This window comes from Ranitomeya imitator, chromosome 3 (assembly GCF_032444005.1).
Source record: "Ranitomeya imitator isolate aRanImi1 chromosome 3, aRanImi1.pri, whole genome shotgun sequence".
Lineage (NCBI taxonomy): Eukaryota > Metazoa > Chordata > Amphibia > Anura > Dendrobatidae > Ranitomeya > Ranitomeya imitator.
Window position 1 is genome coordinate 219,797,913 of NC_091284.1, and position 20,508 is coordinate 219,818,420.

At 45.9% G+C, this 20,508-nt stretch overlaps 1 protein-coding gene across 1 annotated transcript in view; it reads right to left on the reverse strand.

Moving 5' to 3' along the window:
* Nucleotides 1–499: 499 nt before the first annotated feature.
* The window catches only part of LOC138671581 (uncharacterized), a 54,356-nt gene continuing 34,347 nt past the window's right edge, over nucleotides 500–20,508 (reverse strand). Inside the window, exons 3-7 of the mRNA XM_069759760.1 lie at nucleotides 2,166–2,228; nucleotides 2,012–2,083; nucleotides 1,619–1,811; nucleotides 1,302–1,458; nucleotides 500–1,181 (exon numbers count right to left, since the gene is read on the reverse strand). Of these exons, the coding sequence (XP_069615861.1) occupies nucleotides 968–1,181; nucleotides 1,302–1,458; nucleotides 1,619–1,811; nucleotides 2,012–2,083; nucleotides 2,166–2,228 (699 nt within the window). The 3' untranslated portion in view covers nucleotides 500–967. The remainder of the gene's footprint in view (nucleotides 1,182–1,301; nucleotides 1,459–1,618; nucleotides 1,812–2,011; nucleotides 2,084–2,165; nucleotides 2,229–20,508) is intronic.

Below are 20,508 nucleotides of genomic sequence, written 5' to 3' on the forward strand. Positions count from 1 at the left end.
GGTGGATATGCCGCCACTGTCTGCTGAAAATACCGACTCTGCTGCATAGCCTGCATGTAAGCAGCATTGCAGGCCTGCATGACACTAAGCTGGAGATCAGGAGTAAGGTGTTCCGACATGCCCTGCTCAATTTGGTTAAAAAAATGATGTGCAGGCCTCTGGAGGTCGGCTTTTACTTGGTCAAGGCTTTTGGTGACCTCCTGGATACGTGTATTCATGTGGCTAAGGGAAATATCCATTCGGTCACCCAAAGCCTTGAGTCCTTCGTGAAGAACCGAGCTCAAGTGCAAAAACTCGGGCATGAGGGACCTGTCCGATGCCCTCTGCCGCTGCTGGGAGGAGAAAACCAACATACAAGTAACTAAGGTCTAATATATTCACAGAAAAAAACCAAAATAGAGCTAACAAAGACCTAAAAAAATAAGCTTTAATATAAATGATTAAAACTAGGAACCATATAAGTAAACATATAAAAATATATACCAATAGTAGAGAACCTGCACATGAGGATCTATGGTCTCAGATGTATGATACCAGAATACATACAAGAAAGGACTAGGGAGGATAGAAGTGCCTTTCCCTAAAAAATTCCCATCCTGACAGCGGACGTTGGCACCCTAGGATACAATATGGCGCCCCCGCTCAACATAGACTGACCCTAAAGACCCTAGCAGGTATCCCTACCAAAAGCCACCACCAAAAAACACACCACAAAAAAGAAAAAAAGTGTGATAATATACACTTGAGTGCTGCTAATGCTGGCTAGTGGTGCAAAGATAGCACCAGTGAGCTTATAATCAATTAACTCTGGCATATAGTGTAGGCTGGTAATAGTTCTAAGATACACAGATTGATAAAGATAGTGTATTCAGATGTCATACAGTACTCGCCTCCTTGTATATATCATGCAAACAGTACAAAGGAGAGATATGCATATCAGTTACATAGTATCCATGGTACATTCCCTTTAGTGATAAAGATATTTGCTGCTGGGAGGAGCCCAAAAATAAGGGGCAGTGGCAGAGGAATGGGAAAGGGGAAGACCTGATGGACCAGCTTCCTGGTCTCCAGTTTGTGTGGCAGGCCCACTTGCTGCAGCGCTGCTGGATGGCTGGGACGGGTCTGTGGCTGTTTGATGAAGGACTGCTCCAGAACCTGGGCCAATAGTAGTGCTCCATGTGCTGTGAAAAAAGGGAAAAAAAAATTAATACCAAAAATTAAACAGACGACAACTCCTGTGGAATAGAAACATACAGATTATGGCAATACAACACAACCTAATGCACGGGATAAATACTTACGTTCTCTGGGCAAGGACCGGTCTTAAAAATGCCAGAACACGATGGTATTTGTACTTTCGGATCCTTGCTCCTGAACCACTGGGAACACGGCTCTCTTGACGCAGGTCCTTGTTGAAGCGGTCCTTCATCGAACACCAACGTGTTTTGACTTTGGCCACTGTTAAAAAAACAAAACATAATGGTCAGAAAATGGACTTTTGCCCGTGCTCACACAACTGTGTGTGATGAGAGAAACTCCTCAGAGTTTCTTTCATCTCACACAGTTGAGTGAGCACGGCCAAGGTCTCTGCTGCTTCACAATGCAGTGCAATACTTACCAAATGCATTTCGGACCTGAGTCGGGGCGTTGTCCCAGCCATCCCACATCGCTTTGGCCACCTCATTCCATAGGCGCCGGATCGTTACGTTGTTTGAGTGCAGTGGATCCCGGGTGTCCCACAACGGAACTCGCTCCAGGACCAGGGAGATGAGGAGGTCATTTTTTATGAGGTGTCCATCCCGTTCTGGAACCTAAAAATTAAATAAAGACATTAATGTTGGATACATTAACATAAGGAAAAGAAAGATAACAGAGGCGGATAAATGGCATGAAAAAGGAAAGTCAAGATACAAAAGTAGTCCAGAAGAGAATTAAAAGAAAGAGTAAAGTACAGACAAGAAGATTAAGGAATACAACAGTGAGGATACAGCAGTCAGCCTTGTATACGTACACGCTGCCGCCTTGCCACCCGACTGTGACTCCGCTGCTCCTGCCCAGTCTCTGCCGCAGTAGAAGAAGTGTTCTAAAAAAACGAAAAACAAAAAATTGTCAAATGTGTAGATTTGACAGTGAATACTTACCAATCTGAGGAGGTGAGTACTCACTTCACTGACATGTTCTACTTCGGAAGGCCCAGGACGTTGCTCTTCATCAGAAGGGAAGACATTCTGATGCATGCACAAAGAAAGAAATGGCAGAAATTAGGACATGTAGAGACAGAAAATCGAAAATAAAGGCATTGGCTAGGATATATTCACATTGTTCAGAGGCTTGTTTTCTCAAAGGTGCTGTGGTCTGTATGCTCTGCTTGGCTGTCTGCTGAGTAGTGACCTGCAAATATCCACTACTTCCCTTTATCACAGTGGCGTAGGAAGGGGGGTGCGGGGGGGGCGGTCCGCCCCGGGCGGCACAATGCTGGGGGCGGCCGGCGCTGCAGGAGAAGAAGATAAAAAAAAAAAAAAAAAAAAGACGCCCCTTTAAATCTTCGGGCGGCGCCGTCCGCCGCCACGACCAGGGCCAGCTCCCCCCACCCCCGGGTCCCGCCCCCGCCCCCGCTCTAATACTCACCTCTCCTGGTTCCTGCGGCTTCAGCGTCCTCTGACTCTGCGACGTCTCAGAGCAGAGGGCGCGATGACGTCACTACTGTGCGCGCCGCTCTGCCTCTCTGTCCTGAGCGTCGCAGAGCCGGAAAGACGCTGACTGCACCGGACCTGCGCTGGGAACGGGAGAGATGAGGATTTTACTTTTTTTTTTTTTTTCTTTATGTCTGACTGTCTGGGGCTGGGGCAATGCTGGAGACCATGGGGCAGATTGCTGGACACACTGGGGCAGTACTGGAGACCATGGGGCAGAATGCTGGACACACTGGGGCAATACAGGAGACCATGGGGCAGATTGCTGGACACACTGGGGCAATACAGGAGACTATGGGGCAGATTGCTGGACACACTGGGGCAATACAGGAGACCATGGGGCAGATTGCTGGACACACTGGGGCAATACAGGAGACCATGGGGCAGATTGCTGGACACACTGGGGCAATACAGGAGACTATGGGGCAGATTGCTGGACACACTGGGGCAATACAGGAGACCATGGGGCAGAATGCTGGACACACTGGGGCAATACTGGAGACCATGGGGCAGAATGCTGGACACACTGGGGCAATACTGGAGACCATGGGGCAGAATGCTGGACACACTGGGGCAATACTGGAGACCATGGGGCAGAATGCTGGACACACTGGGGCAGTACAGGAGACTATGGGGCAGAATGCTGGACACACTGAATACTGGAGACCATGGGGCAGATTTCAGGACACATTGAGGCAATGCTGGAGACCCTGGGGCAGACTTCTGGACATACTGGGGCAATACTGGAGACCATGGGGCAGATTGCTGGACACACCGGGGCAATACTGGAGACCATGGGGCAGAATGCTGGACACACTGGGGCAATACAGGAGACCATGGGGCAGATTGCTGGACACACTGGGGCAATACTGGAGACCCTGGGGCAGATTGCTGGACACACTGGGGCAATACTGGAGACCCTGGGGCAGATTTCTGGACACATTGAGGCAATGCTGGAGACCCTGGGGCAGACTTCTGGACACACTGGGGCAATGCTGGACACTGGGGCAGATTGCTGGACACACTGGGGGTAATATACTGGACACACTGGGGCAATGCTGGACACTGGGGGTAATATGCTGGACACACTGTGGCAGACTGCTGGACACTCTGGGGAAAGGCTGGACACTGGGGCAGATTGCTGGACACACTGAGGGCAGATTGCTGGACACACTGGGGGTAATATGCTGGACATACTGGGGCAGATTGCTGGACACACTGGGGGTAATATGCTGGACACACTGGGGCAGATTGCTGGACAACATGGGGGTAATATGCTGGACACACTAGGGGCAGGACTTGAGGCATGGGCAGAATGTAGATACGGGGCATGATTGGAGACACGGGGCAGGATTGGATCATGGGGCAGGACGGATACGATGGAGGCTGGTGGGGCAGGATGTGGAGATCATATGGTGTAGAATGGATACTCATGAGGGCAGGATACGACAACATATGGCTGGAGCCAGGAATGAGATAAACGGGGCCAGGGTGGGGAATATTATTACCATAGGGGATAATTAAGGGATATTGTTACTGCAGTGATGTATTTATTTTATTTTTTGAGTATACTGTTTTAAATGGGGGGGCGGTCCTGTTACTGTGCAGAGTGACACTATATCACCTTTTTTTCTTCATGTGGTGTAATGTAGAAGTTGTGAAAAATTAAGTAATGTGTTCTGCAAGCGGAGCTCGAGATAACTGTGTTATTTCCTGCAGAAACGAGTCCTGGCTGGAAGGAATGATGGCGGTCTGTGCTGGATGAAAGATGAAGGACTTCACCTAGAGACGTCACTGGTGAGTCAGTGTTACCTATACACTGACACTATACACTGTATACTATATAGAGGTCCTGTGTATAATGTCACCAGTGATCTCTGTATTACCTCTACACAGACACTGCATACTAAGTACAGATCTCCTGTGAATACTGGCACTTATGGTGATAGTATTGTGGGTTTTTTTTTATTACTGATCAGTATTGTAGTATTCAGTCACTATGTGGTGGTAATATGTGGTCTGGAAATGGTGCGGTGGTATTTGTCCCTTGTATGTAGTATTATTCGGTCACTATGTGGCCTGGTCATGGTGTGGTGGTATTAAGTCACAGGTGTGGCATGTGGGGGTGACACCATTAGGCCCAGTTTAAGTTCTACAAAACAGGAAAACCATTTTTGGTAACCTTTGTGTGTATTGAGCTGGGGGGGGGGGCGCCAAACTCGGGAACAGCCCCGGGCGGCAAAAGCTCTAGCTACGCCTCTGCTTTATCACCTGGTATGTGGGGGAGGCTTATCAGTGTCTAGACATGTTTTTCTCTGTGCAATGCATGCTTTTACGAACGCAAGCAAACGCATGTGCTTGTGAATGCATGCGTTCACATAGACAGCAATGCGTTTTTTTGGCGCATTCCTTACGCAATCGATGTATCCGTTTAAAGGCGGCAAATTGACGCCTCTTTAAAATTACTACATGTTGCATTTCCATGCAAAACCGCAGACGACGAAACGATGCATGCGTCGTCAAACGCGTCCAAAAACAAACGATCGCAGACGCATGCGTCCCTAATATTAAATATAGGAATACACAACGCATGCGGATATATGCGGAAGAAATGCTGCTGACACAACTGAAAATGTGAAACCGGCCTTAGTGATGAGCGAGTGTACTCGTTGCTCCGGTTTTCCCGAGCACGCTTGAGTGGCCTCTGAGCATTTATGACTGCTTGGAGATTTAGTTTTCATCACCTCAGCTGAATGATTTCCAGCTACTAGCCAGCTTGATTACATGTGGGGATTCCCTAGCAGCCAGGCAACCCCCAGATGTACTCAGCCTGGCTAATAGCTGTAAATCATTCAGCTGCCGCAATGAAAACTAAATCTCAGACCATTCATAAATACTTGGAAGTCACCCGAGCGTGCACTCGCTCATCACTAGTTCTTATGAGATCGTTGAGGTTGTCAATCCAGTTGCCTTCCACTTACGACTACCTCCATCGCTTCGGATACCAAATGTGTTCCATAAGTCACTTCTTAAGACATTTGTACCTTCCTCTGCTGGGTCTCCATCCCCTCCGCCTCCTGTCTCTGTGGACGGCCAGGCTAAGTATGAACTGGAACTGATTGTGGATTCTCACATGGTCTGCAATTCATTTCAGTATTTGGTCCATTGGAGGGGTTACGGTCCTGAGGATCGATCTTAGGTCCCGGTGCGATCTGTCTATGTTGACCGATTGGTTCTGGTGTTTAATATGTGTTATCCTGGGAAACCTTGGGAAACCTGGGGGACTAGTGCCCCCCCCTTGAGAAGAGGGTACTATCATGATCCAGACCAGGTTTTGAGTCCTGTCTTCTTTTTTCATGGTCTGATCATATCAGGCGTTAACTTTTCTCAGCCCCAGTCTTGTCTCAGGTTTGCTATTTAGCCCCGTTGTGTCCTGCAGATCATGTCAGTTATAGTATCTGCCTAGTGCTGCTGTAGCTGACTCTGCTCCAATTTGTCCTGCTGCGTTTGCTGTCTGAACCCATGTCTCTGATTTCCCCTGTTCCCATCTTGGCTCAGTGTTTCTCTTTAGTGTGCAGACTCCCTGGTTTGACTTGGATGGTTTCCTGACCTGTTTCTGTCCTTTGTCTTTTGGCTTATCCGCTCCTGACCATTATTGGCTCCCTGGCTTGTCTCTGATTGCGAGTTTGCTTATTCCTTTGGTGCTGCGCTACATTCTAGGATTTGACTTGACTCATTTTGACTATTCTGCTGCCACCTGTGGTAGTCTCACTGCTGCTTTGCAGGTTAGCTCTTTTTAGGTGACTTGCTTCCTCTTTACTGCCATCTAGTGAAGCCTGCACCTACCTGCTATCACGGTAAGCTGCAGCTGCTGATGGGGCCCAGCCCATAGGTGTCCCCACAACAGCTGAACATGATGGCGTGGGGCGTGCATCCCCCGGGGACGCAATACGGACCCTTTAACTACAGAGTGTGACCGCATCCTACCCGAACTAGGGGAGGGCAGAGACCGGGGTTCTGTGGCGGCTGAGCATGTGGACAAGGAAAGAGACACGTAGGACACGTAGGACACCGCACAACTTCAGGTTTAGAGAAAGTAAAGTTTACTAAATTAAAGTCGCACAATACATATACCAAACATGACTATGCCAGGCTCTCGATTTCACACCTCCCAGAAGGGTACTCCCAGTGGACCCCAAGGCACCAACAGATCACTGAGGTACACATAGGCGGGTCATCGAGACATCAGGACACAGGCAGGACATCAGGGTACACAAGGTCATCAGGATGCAGGCAAAACATCAGGGTACACAAGGACGTCAGGATATCAGGGTGTATATGGTCATCAGGACATCAGGGTTCCTCAGGTCATCAGGACATCAGGGTACATCAGGTCATCAGGTTCCAGAATGCGGTCGTCAGGCTTCGGGCATCAGACCTAGGAAGGAACTCAATCGGGATGGTGCTAGAACAGCAGGATTGCTGGGTCTGCCAGGAGCTAGCACTGCATGGTAGCCAGAGCACAGAGAAGTAGATGCTCAGCAGAAACACCAGTTACAATAGACTCAAAGTCACTGGGTGCGAGGCTGTAGATGCAGAGGGATTCCAGGAATATAACACAGCAGACACAGTTCAGACAGGGACAGGTACATGATCAAGGATTCAGGCCTGGATATACCACCTCCAGGACAGGTGCCAGGACATAACAGGAATCAAGGCCAGGACTTTGGTACCAAAACATAGACAGGTGAGGTGCAGGAACACAAAACACACATAGCAAAGTTCAGGAGCTTTGTGAGTAGCTCAGGCGCCACCCATAGGGCAGGGGAAATATATATAGGAGCTGCCCCTCAGCAATAGGCTTGGCACAGCATTTCATGTACACACACTGACCCTGATAAAAGCAGGGGAGGTGTGCCCGTGCACGCCCTTAGCACAAACAGAAACCATTACAGCACAATCAGTGCAGGAACTGAGGCTCAAGGCACCTGGCAGTGGCTGCATGCCCAGACACACGTGGAAAGTCATGCACCAGCTGCAAATGACCTCAACTGGCCGACAGCTTCCACAGCGGCATCCAGGGACCGCACATGGGGATGGTGATGCAGCAGATCAAAGACCTAACCACCCATGTACGGCTACACAGCAGAGCAGGGAATTAAGCAGGCTCCATACAGGTAACAGCCAACAGTATCCCAGCTCAATTAGGGGGAAAGGAGCAAAGGGTTAAAGCGAAGACATGCATTGTCATGCCGAAAAACAGATACAGACAGAATGGCGTGACACTAGCTTTGTAGCAGCATGACACCAGGTCATTCTATCAATCCTCAATTCCGATGGTTGCAAACATTGGTCATTATAATTTTTATTTGGTTATGCATGCCGCTATTACTATTCTACTACTTCAAAAACCAGTCTTCAAGCTACACAAGTCTACAGTCTCATTCTCTCTTCTGATTGGGGGAAAAGAGCACCCCATTCGCCAGATATGTGAAAGTCCTGGTAGTGGAACCTGTTTCTATTAGTCATTTATGGCACTTAGTTATGATATTCCATAAGATATGCCATAAACCTCATAAAAGGTCATACCACTTTAAATTTTATTGCTGCCCTTAGATATTGTTAAATATGAGAAAGTGAACCTTGAACTAGAAAAGTTGCACACCTGATTACTTGTCTCTAAAATATAAACAATGAATTAAAAGCAGATTTAAAAAAATTCTCACATCAGTCACTAAAAAAATATATGTTCCCTCTCTTTATGAAGATTAGTAACTGCAAAAAAAATGTAAACAGATGATCAAAGAGACCGCCCTTTTTGGGTAATATGTTGTCTTTCAGTATCTTTTTAACATCTAAATCTAATATCTAAAAATGAAAAAAAAAGTCAAACCTTTTGTTTTAAAATTATTCACAACTACCGTATTTTACGGCGTATAAGATGACTTTTTAACCCCTGAAAATCTTCTTAAAAGTTGGGGGTCGTAGTGCAGACCAATGTGCATATGGTGGGTGGGGGAGAGTGGTCCCGATGACGAAGAGAGGGGGCGTCTCACAGGAAAGTGTGAGTGGAGTATACCCCTATTACCTCATTGTGGCAGCGTGGGGTTTCTGTTCTGGTGAGCAGCGGCGGCTCCTCTTTGTGCCACGTGGGTGCTCAGTGCTGTGGGGTGGCTGCGGCGTATCTTCGTGCTGCGTCGGGGCTCCTCCGGCATTTCCTCAAAGCCCGGAGGCACCAGCAGCTCCATTGCTGCGATGCGGTGGCCTCCAGGAAAATGGCCGCTAGGGGTGGCGCATGCTCAGATTCAGATCTCATCCTGAGATCTTGGGAGACGAGATCTTAATCTGAGCATGCATCGCTCCCAGCGGCCATTTTCCCGGAGACCACAGCATCGCAGCAATGGAGTTGCACATGACCATTTAAATTGGGAAAGTACTATCCATGGTTCTGATGGATAGCACTCGTATGCATGTTGTTCCATGGGGCTGTGACATAACTGATTTTTTTCCTGGCCTATGGGCTCTTGCAAATGATCGTTGAAGTTGGACAAGTACTATCCATGGTTTTCCCGGATAGCACTCCTACCCATGTTATTCCAGGGAGGTGTGCACATTTCCGATTTTTTCCTGGTACCGAATGGTCCGAAGAAAAAAATTGCAGCATGCACAATTTGCTTCTGAGAATCGGATAGCATTCGCCCATTCAAGTCTATGGGTCCGTGTAAAAAAATTACATCCAAGTGTGCTCCGATTTTCATGGACTAACTTAATGGAGAAGGTGGAGAAACTTTATTTTTAACACCTACAAGTATATAGGATTCGACCCTGATCAGAGGTTGATTTGCATAATCGGATTGTTTTTTCTTGAATTCACGGAAGACAGATCTGTTCTTCAGGTTACTATTTACAATTTTTTTTTCAGATAGAGAAGAGACAAATATTAGCAATAATTGTGTACTAGTAGGAAAACAGACACTTAAGGGAATATTCTAGCAGCTTTTTTCTGTGTAAGCCTAGAACGTCATGATGTAGGGGCAGATAGCTTAATTACAGGGGTGTGTCACTTACTAGACTGTGTATTATTGTTTCAATACAATAAGTATTTTATCAGCAGGAGATTTTCACTGCAGAATTAGGTATCTTGTGTGTCCTAATCAACTGCTCTGTGTAAACCCGAAGACACCGCTTTATGTCAAAATACAGTGCACACAAAAACAGCAGCCAATCAATGCTGTGGGTGGGGCTATGCAGAACTCAACAATCTGAATACTGCAAGATCTGCAGAAGATAAAATAGTCATTGTATTAAAATGGCAGGATGAAGACCAGCTACACATTGCTGAAATCAGAAACTTTGCTCCTGTATTATCCTGCGCTCAGATTACATAACAAAAGCCTGGTGACAGATTCCCTTTAACCCCTTAAGCCCCGAGGGTGGTTTGCACGTTAATGACCGGGCCAATTTTTACAATTCTGACCACTGTCTCTTTATGAGGTTAGAACTCTGGAACGCTTCAACAGATCCCAGTGATTCTGACATTGATTTCTTGGGATATATTGTACTTCATGATAGTGGTAAAAATTCTTTGATAGTACCTGCGTTTGTTTGTGAAAAAAATGGAAATTTGGCGAAAATTATAAAAATTTCGCAATTTTCCAACTTTGAATTTTTATGCAATTAAACCACAGAGATATATCACACAAAATACTTAAAAAGTAACATTTTCCACATGATTACTTTACATCAGCACAATTTTTGAACCAAAATTTTTTTTTGTTAGGGAGTTATAAGGGTTAAAAGTTGACCAGCAATTTCTGATTTTTACAACACCATTTTTTTTTTAGGGACCACATCTCATTTGAAGTCATTTTGAGGGGTCTATTTGATAGAAAATACCCAAGTGTGACACCATTCTAAAAACTGCACCCCTCAAGGTGCTCAAAACCACATTCAAGAAGTTTATTAACCCTTCTGGTGCTTCACAGGAATTTTTGGAATGTTTAAATAAAAATGAACATTTAACTTTTTTTCACAAAAAATTTATTTCAGCTCCAATTTGTTTTATTTTACCAAGGGTAACAGGAGAAAATGGACCCCAAAAGTTGTGGTACAATTTGTCCTAAGTACACCAATACCCCATATGTGGGGGTAAACCACTGTTTGGGCGCATGACAGAGCTCGGAAGCGAAGGAGCGCCATTTGACTTTTCAATGCAAAATTGACTGGAATCGAGATGGGACACCATGTTGCGTTTGAAGAGCCCCTGATGTGCCTAAACATTGAAACCCCCCACAAGTGACACCATTTTGGAAAGTAGACCCCCTAAGGAACTTATCTAGAGGTGTGGTGAGCACTTTGACCCACCAAGTGCTTCACAGAAGTTTATAATGCAGAACCGTAAAAATAAAAAATCATATTTTTTCACAAAAATTATATTTTTGCCCCCAATTTTTTATTTTCCCTAGGGTAAGAGAAGAAATTGGACCCCAAAAGTTGTTGTACAATTTGTCCTGAGTAAGCTGATACCCCATATGTGGGGGTAAACCACTGTTTGGGCGAATGGGAGATCTCCGAAGGGAAGGAGCGCCGTTTGACTTTTCAATGCAAAATTGACAGGAATTGAGATGGGACACCATGTTGTGTTTGGAGAGCCACTGATGTGCCTAAACATTGAAACCCCCCACAAGTGACACCATTTTGGAAAGTAGACCCCCTAAGGAACTTATCTAGAGGTGTGGTGAGCACTTTGACCCACCAAGTGTTTCACAGAAGTTTATAATGCAGAACCGTAAAAATAAAAAATCATATTATTTCACAAAAATTATCTTTTCGCCCCCAATTTTTTTATTTTCCCAAGGGTAAGAGAAGAAATTGGACCCCAACAGTTGTTGTACAATTTGTCCTGAGTACGCTGATACCCCATTTGTGGGGGTAAACCACTGTTTGGCTGCATGGGAGGGCTCGGAAGGGAAGGAGCGCCATTTGGAATGCAGACTTAGATGGAATGGTCTGCAGGTGTCACATTGCGTTTGCAGAGCCCCTAATGTACCTAAACAGTACAAACCCCCACAAGTGACACCATTTTGGAAAGTAGACCCCCAAAGGAACTCATCTAGATGTGTTGTGAGAGCTTTGAGCCCCCAAGTGTTTCACTACAGTTTGTAACGCAGAGCCGTGAAAATAAACAAAAAAAATTTTCCCCAAAAAATTATTTTTTAGCCCCCAGTTTTGTATTTTCCCGAGGGTAAGAGGAGAAATTCCACCCAAAAAATTGTTGTCCAATTTGTCCTGAGTGCGCTGATACCCCATATGTGGGGGGAACCACTGTTTGGCCGCATGGGAGGGCTCGGAAGGGAAGGAGCACCATTTGGAATGCAGACTTAGATGGAATGGTCTGCAGGTGTCACATTGCGTTTGCAGAGCCCCTAATGTACCTAAACAGTATAAATCCCCCACAAGTGACCCCATATTGGAAACTAGACCCCCCAGTGAACTCATCTAGATGTGTTGTGAGAACTTTGAACCCCCAAGTGTTTCACTACAGTTTATAACGCAGAGCCTTGAAAATAAAAAATCTTTTTTTTCCCACAAAAAATATTTTTTAGCCCCCAGTTTTGTATTTTCCCGAGGGTAACAGGAGAAATTGAACCCCAAAAGATGTTGTCCTATTTGTCCTGAGTACGCTGATACCCCATATGTTGGGGTAAACCCCTGTTTGGGCACACGGAAGAGCTCGGAAGGGAAGGAGCACTGTTTTACTTTTTCAACGCAGAATTGGCTGGAATTGAGATCGGACGCCATGTCACGTTTGGAGAGCCCCTGATGTGCCTAAACAGTGAAAACCCCTCAATTATAACTGAAACCCTAATCCAAACACACCCCTAACCCTAATCCCAACAGTAACCCTAACCACACCTCTAACCCTGACACACCCCTAAACCTAATCCCAACCCTATTCCCAACTGTAAATGTAATCTAAACCCTAACCGTCACTTTAGCCCCAACCCTAACACTAACTTTAGCCCCAACCCTAACTGTGGCCCCAACCCTAACTGTGGCCCCAACCTTAACCCTAGCCCTAACCCTAACCCTAGCCCTAACCCTAACCCTATCCCTAACCCTAACCCTAGCCCTAACCCTAGCCCTTGCCCTAGCCCTAACCCTAGCCCTAACCCTAACCCTAGCCCTAACCCTAACCCTAGCCCTAACCCTAACCGTAATGGGAAAATGGAAATAAATACATTTTTTTTAATTTTTCCCTAACTAAGGGGGTGATGAAGGGCGGTTTGATTTACTTTTATAGCGGGTTTTTTAGCGGATTTTTATGATTGGCAGCCGTCACACACTGAAAGACGCTTTTTATTGCAAAAAAATATTTTTTGCGTTACCACATTTTGAGAGCTATAATTTTTCCATATTTTGGTCCACAGAGTCATGTGAGGTCTTGTTTTTTGCGGGATGAGTTGACGTTTTTATTGGTGACATTTTCAGGCATGTGACATTTTTAGATCGCTTTTTATTACAATTTTTGTGAGGCAGAATGACCAAAAACCAGCTATTCATGAATTTCATTTGAGGGAGGCGTTTATACCGTTCCGCGTTTGGTAAAATTGATAAAGCAGTTTTATTCTTCGGGTCAGTACGATTACAGCGATACCTCATTTAAATCATTTTTTTATGTTGTGGCGCTTTTATACGATAAAAACTATTTTATAGAAAAAATAATTATTTTTGCATCGCTTTATTCTCAGGACTTTAACTTTTTTATGTTTTTGCTGATGATGCTGTATGGTGGCTCGTTTTTTGCGGGACAAGATGTCGCTTTCAGCGGTACCATGGTTATTTATATCTGTCTTTTTGATCGCGTGTTATTCCACTTTTTGTTCGGCGGTATGATAATAAAGCGTTGTTTTTTGCCTCGTTTTTTTTTCTTACGGTGTTTACTAAAGGGGTTAATTAGTGGGCCAGTTTTATAGGTCGGGTCGTTACGTACGCGGCGATACTAAATATGTTTACTTTTATTGTTTGTTTTTTATTATTTAGATAAAGAAATGTATTTATGGGAATAATATATTTTTTTTCATTATTTAGGAATATTTTTTTTATTTTTTTTTACACATTTGGAAAAAAATTTTTTTAACTTTTTTACTTTGTCCCAGGGGAAGACAATACAGATCGGTGATCTGACAGTTTGCACAGCACTCTGACAGATCACCGATCTTTCAAACAGCGCTGCAGCGTTACCAAGTGCCTGCTCTGAGCAGTGTTATGACCTGGTGGTTAGGACAACAATGGACCTGGTGGTTAAGAGCACACAGAAAAAACCCGATAGTGACAAAAATACAGGACAAGCTCTGGGAAGTGGAAACTCTGCTGACCGCAATCCCTAATCCTATCGCACACACTAGAAATAGCTGTGGATTGCGCCTAACGCTCCCTATGCAACTCGGCACAGCCTAAGAACTAGCTAGCCCTAAAGGAGGAAAACAAAGCCTACCTTGCCTCAGAGAAAATTCCCCAAAGGAAAAGGCAGCCCCCCACATATATTGACTGTGAAACAAGATGAAAATCACAAACACAGAGATGAAATAGATTTAGCAAAGAGAGGCCCGACTTACTGAACAGAGAGAGGATAGGAAAGGTAACTTTGCGGTCAACACAAAACCCTAGAAAAAACCACGCCGAGGGTGCAAGACCTCCGCACCGACTCACGGGGCGAAGGCGCCCCCTCGGCGTCCCAGAGCTTCCAGCAAGCAGGACAAAAATCAAATAGCAAGCTGGACAGGAAAATAGCAAACAGTAAAATTCAAGCAGGAACTTAGCTTCTGATAGAGTAGACAGGTCACCAGCAAGATCCTGGAGCGGACTAGACCAATACTGAAACATTGACAGGTGGCATGGAGCAATGAACTAAGTGGAGTTAAATAGAGCAGCCAGTCAACGAATTAGCCTCGTCACCTGTGAAAGGAAAGTCAGAAGCAGCAGCACCACTCACCGCCACCAAAGGAAGTTCATGGACAGAACTAGCCGAAGTACCATTCCTGACCACAGGAGGGAGCTTGACAACAGAATTCACAACAGTACCCCCCCTTGAGGAGGGGTCACCGAACCCTCACCAGAGCCCCCAAGCCGACCAGGATGAGCCAAATGAAAGGCACGAACCAGATCGGCAGCATGAACGTCAGAGGCAAAAACCCAGGAATTATCTTCCTGACCATAACCCTTTCACTTGACCAGGTACTGGAGTTTCCGTCTCGAAATACGGGAATCCAAAATCTTCTCCACCACATACTCCAACTCCCCCCCAACCAACACCGGGGCAGGAGGATCAACGGATGGAACCACAGGCGCCACGTATGTCCGCAGCAATGATTTATGGAACACATTATGGATGGCAAAGGAAGCTGGAAGAGCCAAACGAAATGACACAGGATTAAGAATCTCAGAAATCTTATACGGACCAATGAAACGAGGCTTAAACTTAGGAGCGGAAACCGTCATAGGAACATAACGAGATGACAACCAAACCAAATCCCCAACATGAAGTCGGGGACCCACACAGCGCCGGCGGTTAGCGAAACGTTGAGCCTTCTCCTGGGACAATGTCAAATTGTCCACCACATGAGTCCAAATCTGCTGCAACCTGTCCACCACAGTATCTACACCAGGACAGTCCGAAGACTCAACCTGCCCTGAAGAGAAACGAGGATGGAAACCAGAATTGCAGAAAAATGGCAAAACCAAAGTAGCCGAGCTGGCCCGATTATTAAGGGCGAACTCAGCCAACGGCAAAAAGGACACCCAATCATCCTGATCAGCAGAAACAAAGCATCTCAGATATGTTTCCAAAGTCTGATTAGTTCGTTCGGTTTGGCCATTTGTCTGAGGATGGAAAGCCGAGGAAAAAGACAAATCAATGCCCATCCTTGCACAAAAGGATCGCCAAAACCTCGAAACAAACTGGGAACCTCTGTCAGAAACGATGTTCTCCGGAATGCCATGCAAACGAACCACATGCTGGAAAAACAATGGCACCAAATCAGAGGAGGAAGGCAATTTAGACAAGGGTACCAAATGGACCATCTTCGAAAAACGATCACAAACCACCCAAATGACCGACATCTTTTGAGAGACAGGGAGATCCGAAATAAAATCCATAGAGATATGCGTCCAGGGGCTCTTCGGGACCGGCAAGGGCAAAAGCAACCCACTGGCACGAGAACAGCAGGGCTTAGCCTGAGCACAAGTCCCACAGGACTGCACAAAAGAACGCACATCCCGTGACAAAGACGGTCACCAAAAGGATCTAGCCACCGAATCTCTAGTACCAAAGATTCCAGGATGCCCAGCCAGCACCGAACAATGAACCTCAGAGATAACTCTACTAGTCCATTTATCAGGGACAAACAGTTTCTCCGCTGGGCAACGGTCAGGTCTATCAGCCTGAAATTTTTGCAGCACCCGTCGCAAATCAGGGGAGATGGCAGACAAAATTACCCCCTCTTTGAGAATACCCGCCGGCTCAGAAACACCCGGAGAGTCAGGCACAAAACTCCTAGACAGGGCATCAGCCTTCACATTCTTAGAGCCCGGAAGGTATGAAACCACAAAATCAAAACGGGAGAAAAATAGCGACCATCGAGCCTGTCTAGGATTCAACCGTTTGGCAGACTCGAGATAAGTCAAATTTTTGTGATCCGTCAAGACCACCACGCGATGCTTGGCTCCCTCCAGTCAATGACGCCACTCCTCAAATGACCACTTCATGGCCAACAACTCTCTATTGCCAACATCATAATTGCGCTCAGCAGGCGAAAACTTCCTTGAAAAAATAGCACATGGTTTCATCACCGAACCGTCAGAACTTCTTTGTGACAAAACAGCCCCTGCTCCAATCTCAGAAGCATCAACCTCAACCTGAAACGGAAGCAAAACATCTGGCTGGCACAACACAGGAGCAGAAGAAAAACGACGCTTCAACTCCTGAAAAGCTTCCACAGCCACAGAAGACCAATTGACAACATCAGCACCCTTCTTAGTCAAATCAGTCAACGGTTTAGCAATACTGGAATAATTAGCGATGAAGCGACGGTAAAAATTAGCAAAGCCCAGGAACTTTTGCAGGCTCTTCACAGACGTCGGCTGAGTCCAATCATGAATGGCCTGGACTTTAACAGGGTCCATCTCGATAGTAGAAGGGGAAAAAATGAAACCCAAAAATGAAACTTTCTGAACACCAAAGAGACACTTTGACCCCTTCACAAACAAGGAATTAGCACGAAGGACCTGAAACACCATTCTGACCTGCTTCACATGAGACTCCCAATCATCCGAAAAGACCAAAATGTCATCCAAATATACAATCAGGAATTTATCCAGATACTCTCGGAAGATGTCATGCATAAAGGACTGAAATACTGATGGAGCATTGGAAAGCCTGAAAGGCATGACCAGGTACTCAAAATGGCCCTCGGGCGTATTAAATGCGGTTTTCCATTCATCGCCCTGTTTAATGCGCACAAGATTATACGCCCCTCGAAGATCTATCTTGGTGAACCAACTAGCCCCTTTGATACGAGCAAAAAAATCAGAGAGCAGTGGCAAGGGGTACTGAAATTTAACTGTAATTTTATTAAGAAGGCGGTAATCAATGCAAGGTCTCAAAGAACCATCCTTCTTGCCCACAAAAAAGAACCCTGCTCCCAACGGTGACGACGACGGGCGAATATGACCTTTCTCCAAGGATTCCTTTATATAACTCCGCATAGCGGCGTGTTCTGGCACAGATAAATTGAACAAATGGCCTTTAGGAAACTTACTACCAGGAATCAAATTAATGGCACAATCACAGTCCCTATGAGGAGGTAGAGCACTGGACTTAGGCTCATCAAATACATCCCGGTAATCCGACAAAAACTCCGGAACTTCAGAAGAAGTGGAAGACGAAATTGACAAAAAGGGAACATCACCATCTACCCCCTGACAACCCCAGCTGGACACAGACATAGACTTCCAATCCAATACTGGATTATGGACCTGTAGCCATGGCAACCCCAAAACGACTACATCATGCAGATTATGCAACACCAAAAAGCGAATATCTTCCTGATGTGCAGGAGCCATGCACATGGTCAATTGGGTCCAGTACTGAGGCTTATTCTTGGCCAAAGGCGTAGCATCAATTCCTCTCAATGGAATAGGATACTGCAAGGGCTCCAAGGAAAAACCACAGCGCCTAGCAAACTCCAAGTCCATCAAATTCAGGGCAGCGCCTGAATCCACAAATGCCATTACAGAATAGGACGACAGAGAGCAAATCAGAGTAACGGACAATAGAAATTTAGACTGTACCGTACCAATGGTGTCAGACCTAGCGAACCGCTTAGTGCGCTTAGGACAATCAGAGATAGCATGAGTGGAATCACCACAGTAAAAACAGCCCATTCCGACGTCTGTGTTCTTGCCGTTCAGCTCTGGTCAAAGTCCTATCACATTGCATAGGCTCAGGCCCATGCTCAGATAGTACCGCCAAATGGTGCACAGCTTTACGCTCACGCAAGCGTCGATCGATCTGAATGGCCAAAGACATAGACTCATTCAGACCAGCAGGCATGGGGAATCCCACCATGACATCATTAAGGGCTTCAGAGAGACCCTTTCTGAAGATTGCTACCAGGGCACATTCATTCCACTGAGTGAGCACAGACCACTTTCTAAACTTCTGACAATATATCTCCGCTTCATCCTGACCCTGACACAGAGCCAGCAAGATTTTCTCTACCTGATCCACTGAATTAGGTTCGTCATAAAGCAATCCAAGTGCCAGGAAAAATGCATCAACATCACGCAATGCCGGATCTCCTGGCGCAAGGGAAAATGCCCAGTCTTGAGGGTCACCGCATAACAAATAAATAATGATCTTTACTTGTTGAACAGGGTCACCTGAGGAGCGAGGTTTCAAGGCAAGAAACAATTTACAATTATTTTTGAAATTCAAGAACTTAGATCTATAACCAAAAAACAAATCAGGAATTGGAATCCTAGGCTCTGACATCGGATTCTGAACCACAAAATCTTGAATGTTTTGTACACTTATAGTGAGATTATCCATCAAAGAGGACAGACCTTGAATGTCCATGTCTACACCTGTGTTCTGAACCACCCAGATGTAAAGGGGAAAAGAGAAACAAAACACACTGCAAAGAAAAAAAAATGGTCTCAGAACTTCTCTTATCCCTCTATTGAGATGCATTAGTACTTTTGGCCACCTGTACTGTTATGACCTGGTGGTTAGGACAACAATGGACCTGGTGGTTAAGAGCACACAGAAAAAACCTGATAGTGACAAAAATACAGGACAAGCTCTGGGAAGTGGAAACTCTGCTGACCGCAATCCCTAATCCTATCGCACACATTAGAAATAGCTGTGGATTGCGCCTAACGCTCCCTATGCAACTCGGCACAGCCTAAGAACTAGCTAGCCCTAAAGGAGGAAAACAAAGCCTACCTTGCCTCAGAGAAAATTCCCCAAAGGAAAAGGCAGCCCCCCACATATATTGACTGTGAAACAAGATGAAAATCACAAACACAGAGATGAAATAGATTTAGCAAAGAGAGGCCCGACTTACTGAACAGAGAGAGGATAGGAAAGGTAACTTTGCGGTCAACACAAAACCCTACAAAAAACCACGCCGAGGGTGCAAGACCTCTGCACAGACTCACGGGGCGAAGGCGCCCCCTCGGCATCCCAGAGCTTCCAGCAAGCAGGACAAAAATCAAATAGCAAGCTGGACAGGAATATAGCAAACAGTAAAATTCAAGCAGGAACTTAGCTTCTGATAGAGTAGACAGGTCACCAGCAAGATCCTGGAGCGGACTAGACCAATACTGAAACATTGACAGGTGGCATGGAGCAATGAACTAAGTGGAGTTAAATAGAGCAGCCAGTCAACGAATTAGCCTCGTCACCTGTGAAAGGAAACTCAGAAGCAGCAGCACCACTCACCACCACCAAAGGAAGTTCATGGACAGAACTAGCCGAAGTACCATTCCTGACCACAGGAGGGAGCTTGACAACAGAATTCACAACAGAGCAGGCACTTGGTAAGGCACCTCCCTCCCTGCAGGACCCGGATCCGCGGCCATCTTGGATCCGGGTCCAGCAAGGAGGAGGGAGGTAGGAGACCCTCGCAGCAACGTGATCACATCGCGTTGCTGCGGGGGGCTCAGGGAAGCCCGCAGGGAGCCCCCTCCCTGCGCGATGCTTCCCTATACCGCCGGCACATCGCGATCATGTTTGATCGCGGTGTGCCGGGGGTTAATGTGCCGGGGGCGGCCCGTGACCGCTCCTGGCACATAGTGCCGGATGTCAGCTGTGATAGGCAGGGGACACCCGGCCGCGATCGACCGCGCTCCCCCCGTGAGCGCGGCCGATCGCCTATGACGTACTATCCCATCGGTGGGAATTAAAGCCCACCCCACTTCAACGGGATAGTACGTCATATGGGATTAAGGGGTTAAGGACTGACTCAACATTTCCAGGGTGTTTTTTTTAAGTCTTTTTCTTTTACTTGTCGTTTTTGCTGTTGTTTTTTGCCAAAATTCATCAAAATGGCACACATGATAAATACATATTGTGCAAAGCCAAATATGGAGCCAGAAGTCTTAGTGGTTGGTAGGGGATCAAATACTTATTTCTCACAGCAAAATTCAAACAAATTTATATAATTTATACAATGTGATTTTCTGGATTTTATTTTTGATATTTTATCTCTCAATGTTAAAATTAACCTACCCTTAAAATTATAGACTGCTC